This window comes from Hakea prostrata, chromosome 1 (genome assembly GCF_041222555.1).
Source record: "Hakea prostrata isolate BN-2017 chromosome 1, UWA_Hpros_2, whole genome shotgun sequence".
Lineage (NCBI taxonomy): Eukaryota > Viridiplantae > Streptophyta > Magnoliopsida > Proteales > Proteaceae > Hakea > Hakea prostrata.
The window spans coordinates 20,532,849-20,537,241 of record NC_142600.1 but is presented as its reverse complement, the minus strand read 5'-3'; the positions used below and the strand labels follow the sequence as shown (position 1 = coordinate 20,537,241).

At 39.6% G+C, this 4,393-nt stretch overlaps 1 protein-coding gene across 2 annotated transcripts; it reads left to right on the top strand.

The window, feature by feature from the left end:
• The first annotated feature begins 226 nt into the window (after positions 1 to 226).
• On the top strand, positions 227 to 4,128 carry LOC149028188 (trihelix transcription factor GT-3b-like). Of its 2 annotated transcripts, XR_016172115.1 has the most exons (3): positions 227 to 880; positions 993 to 1,676; positions 3,945 to 4,128. XR_016172115.1 is itself a non-coding variant. In XM_089147879.1 (2 exons), exons 1-2 carry the CDS (start codon positions 614 to 616, stop codon positions 1,569 to 1,571), a joined length of 846 nt encoding a protein of 281 aa, XP_089004005.1. In that variant the 5' UTR covers positions 227 to 613; the 3' UTR covers positions 1,572 to 2,414. The 2 variants fall into 2 exon arrangements, 1 of the variants encoding a protein (XP_089004005.1); XM_089147879.1 differs by lacking the exon at positions 3,945 to 4,128 and having other exon boundaries at positions 993 to 2,414.
• Positions 4,129 to 4,393: the final 265 nt, after the last annotated feature.

Here is a 4,393-nt window from a genome sequence, read left to right as displayed (position 1 = left end):
TTCTCCTGAAAATCCACTTAGAATCCCTGATATCTGATAGGGCCTGATGATGGGGTGGAAGGGTTGAACAAAGCAGCTGGATTCTATATCGTAAGCCTGACGCCATGAGAACGCAATGGGAACAAATGGAAAAGTAAAAGGATAGAGAGGGCCGGGGAAGAGAGAGAGAGAGAGATTGGAAGTTCAAGAAATGTTTCGTTTCCGCGTAGACAGATGAGACACAGGGGAAGGAAAAAAATTATCATAATTTAGACTTTAGAGAGAACAATTCAAAGAAAGGTGATTCTCTCTCTCTCGTCTCTCTCAACTCTCCGTTTGCCACAACCTAACGAGGGAGAAGAGAAGAAGGGAGGCTAACTGCCAAGGTCTCTTTTCTCTCCTTTCACACCTTAATTCATTCCTATATAAATAGATTAACCCTCCCTAAATACCGTTCTTCTTCCCTTGTGCCTCCATCTTCCCACCCCTTTGTCTCTCTCTCTCTCTTTATGTCACCGCCTTGCGCTTCGGACGAGAAGGATTCATGCCCTACCAACCCCATCGTGTTTTGACATCACGACTTCAGCTTCACAGAAAAAAAAAACTTAACTAGTCAAACATCTGTTGATGAACCATGGAAGGAGTTCATCAGCATCCGCATCAGCATCAGCATCTGATAAGTGTTAATATGATGGATACAGGAGATCGATTCCCTCAATGGAGTCTTCAAGAGACAAAGGAGTTTCTGATGATCAGGGCCGAGCTGGATCAAAACTTCATGGAGACGAAACGGAATAAACTTCTCTGGGAAGTCATCTCCTCTAAGATGAAAGAAAGGGGTTATAATCGTAGCTCTGAGCAGTGCAAGTGCAAGTGGAAGAATCTCGTCACCCGTTATAAAGTATGTTAGTCGATCTAAACCCCTTTTTACTTCACTTTTACTTCATAATATATCACTTTATTTGATCACAATTTGACCTGGTCTTTTTCTTTTATGATGATTTTGAATCCAGGGATGTGAAACCATAGAGCCCGAATCGGTGCGTCTACAATTCCCATTCTACAATGAGTTGCAGGCTATCTTCACATCTCGGATGCAAAGGATGTTATGGCTGGAAGCTGAAGGTGCTGCTGCTGCCGCTGCGGCAGCTGCTTCCGGTGGAGGTGGCAGTAGTTCTAAAAAGAAAGGGGTGAGATTGTCATCCGACGACGAAGACGATAACGACGATAGCGATGACGATAAGGCTAGTAATACCAGGAAGAAGAGGAAGGGAAAGGCTATTAGCACTAGTGGTGGTGGTGGTGATAACACTAATAATCTGCAGGAGATATTAGATAACTTCATGAGACAACAGATACAAATGGAGATGCAATGGAGAGAAGCTGTAGAGGCAAGGGAGAACGAGAGGAGGTTGAAGGAGATGGAATGGAGACAAACCATGGAAGCTTTGGAGAAGGAGAGGCTGATGTTGGATAAAAGATGGAGGGAGCGAGAAGAACAGCGTCGGATGCGAGAGGAAATCCGAGCAGAGAAGAGAGATGCTCTCATCACAGCTCTGCTAAATAAGCTAAGGCGAGAGGAGGACTTGTAAAGTTGTTTTACTTGTTTATTAGTCGGAGGAAGAAGCTGCTAGCGGCAACTGTCTCTCATTTGTTCATTAATTGCTTCTTTGTTTTCGAGAGAGACTCTTCCTGAGGTTTGTCTTGGAACTCTCTCGTTTCTAGTGTTTCTGTATCTTTCTTTGTTTTTTGTTTTAATCTAGCTTTTGTAGTTTATTACAATCAAACAGTTCTCTATGCATCTTCTTCCCTCCTTCCTTTCCTTACTACTTACTACAACCTAAACGCGTAAACGTTAGGCTATATCTTTTTAACCAATATAAAATTAATAATAAAATCAAACAGATCTTGTTATATCATGCAGAGATGGCTCCAAACACCATTTTCTACTGTAGCTGGGTTCGTGATGAAGTAGATCTAGCCCAAGGAATGACGGGAAAAAGGTCAATCCTTTCCCAGCTACAAGTCTCTGACTATTTCATGCAGCGTGTGTGCATGGTGAAGCACAGACAAGTGCCAGATTTATTCTTTCTGACCTGAAAATGTTTTTCACATCATCACTCACATGTATCTGCAGATGCCCTTTGCAGCTCTTTTCTAAGTAGATGTCTTTATATGGCAATAAGCCTTTTTCATATACTGGCAAGACTGATAATGAGTAGATCAATCAGGGTTTTCATAAACCCTACAAATAAGATTTAGCATGCACTGGTATAGCATAATAACAGCTGGGAGAGATGCCAATGCATGATATAGAACAGTAGCAGGTTCTGGTATAGAATAAAGCAGGAGTTTTTTTTTTCTTCTTCTAAAAAGTTCATGACAGTTAGCAACCATTACTGTTTTTCACAGAATCTATTCAATTTGAGATTCGATCAACTTTTTTACTCCCCCCCCCCCCCCCCCCCCCCCAAAAAAAAAAAAAACAGAAGTACATTCCTGTACTGCAGAATGGAAATTGTTCGATGCAGAAGATGTTGTTCATTCCAAAATGTTGATCGAGACCCATTTTGTATTGGTGGACTCTTTATCTTTCCGGAGAGTCTCTTGGGTTTCTTTAGCATTAATTACTGGGTTTGTATGGCTAATTACATTAATGAGCTGTGGTAATCATCATTTGAACATTGAAATTAAATGGGAACTTGGTGATAATATTGGATGACTCTTGTAACAGGAAGGTGGGTTCTGGAAGATTTCCACTTCGATAAGACATGCTTCTGAATGTATATTGCACTCTTATTCAATTGTTTTTAGTGGGTGGTTGCAGATTTCGTACACTAGTTTTCTGCTAATGGCTCCAAATTGATTGTGGGCTTTGTGAGGGATTAGTTTATGGGAAGTGATCTTCCTAGGTGCATTTGCTGCCACCCCCTTATCCATTTCCCCCTACTCTTCTCATCAATGGAATATTGTTTGGTGGGAGACATTAAGAGTTGACAAAGTCCTTATTATCACAATTGTACGGATATCTCCTTGTTTCAATAGAAAAACTGCATGTGTGTGTGTCTCTCCTTGTTTCAATGGAAAAACTGTGTTTGTTTGTGTGTGTGTGTTGGGGGGGGGGGGGGGGGGGCTGTGTAATATGGATTAAAAATTCTTTGAGATTTGCAAGTGTGTTTCTGATACGGATTAATGAAAAGATCTTTGAGACTTGTAGCACACTACTCTCTACCCATGGATGGAAAACTTACTGTTAGCAAATCTAGCTACAGCATTTTGAAATTTAAACCAATATTTTTGTTTATTTATTCTTGTTTGGAAATTAAACGCATGTTTAAGATACACTGGCATGAACAGAAAATGTGAATTCATGATTTTCCAGCAGCTATATTTGTTACCATGACATGCATAGAAAAAGGTATGCCATTCTTAGTTCCTAGTTCATCTATGAAGTGCATGTGAACATTTCTGACCATATTAGTTTTCAAGAACTTCAGTGGTTGATTTGCCCTCTGGCTCATTCTACTATTAATTGCTAAATATTTCCCTCAAAACATGATAAGTTTTTTTTCCCTTCTTTTGGGGGGGGGGGGGGATAATATGATCACTGATAAGGACCCCAGAAATATATGAGCTAGAGGTGTCCAATAAGGATTGAGAGAGAAACTCATGATTTGAGGAAAGAAAATCTCATGGGTTTGCTTACAAAAGGGGGTTCTCAGCTCTAGTAGTGTACATATCCAACATGTTGGAGCTGAAATCCCGGAGTGGGGGTGGGGGGAAAGTTGAAACATATCCAATTCAAGTGTTAGTTAAAGTTGAGGGATAACTATAAACCTAGCAATTGAAATATCAAATATTTTGGTTTCTGTTGTCTTTGTTAACCCAATACGTTTTTTGTTTTGGTGGTGGATTTTGATTATATGAAAACAATCTCATTGATTCCCTACTTTCTATGGTTTCAGATGTGAAGATCATGCACTGTAAAATGTTTCAGATGTGAAGATCATGCACTGTAAAATTTCCCTAGGCGCTTAAAAGATTGTATCAGCCTACTACTTTGTGCTTCTATGTACTTAATTAGTTTAACCACTTCTTGGTATGAACATATATAACATGAATTAATCCATTGATCAATGATCATTTTAACCAAACCCATTTACTAATTTAACCTTTGTCAAAGATAATATAATTATCTAGCATTATCAATTAAAGAAAATGTTTCTCAACTGGAAGAGCAATTTTACAGTCAATTCATCCAAGAGGTGCATGCATATTCAGCAAAGTTGTAAACCTTTCCTTCATTCCAGACCTTTGATGAAAATGGAATTCAATACAAACATAATGATATGGTCAGGTTTGGCTCCTCTTCTTAGAGGATATCTTCTAAGGAGTGCCCAGAGAGGCCTAATAG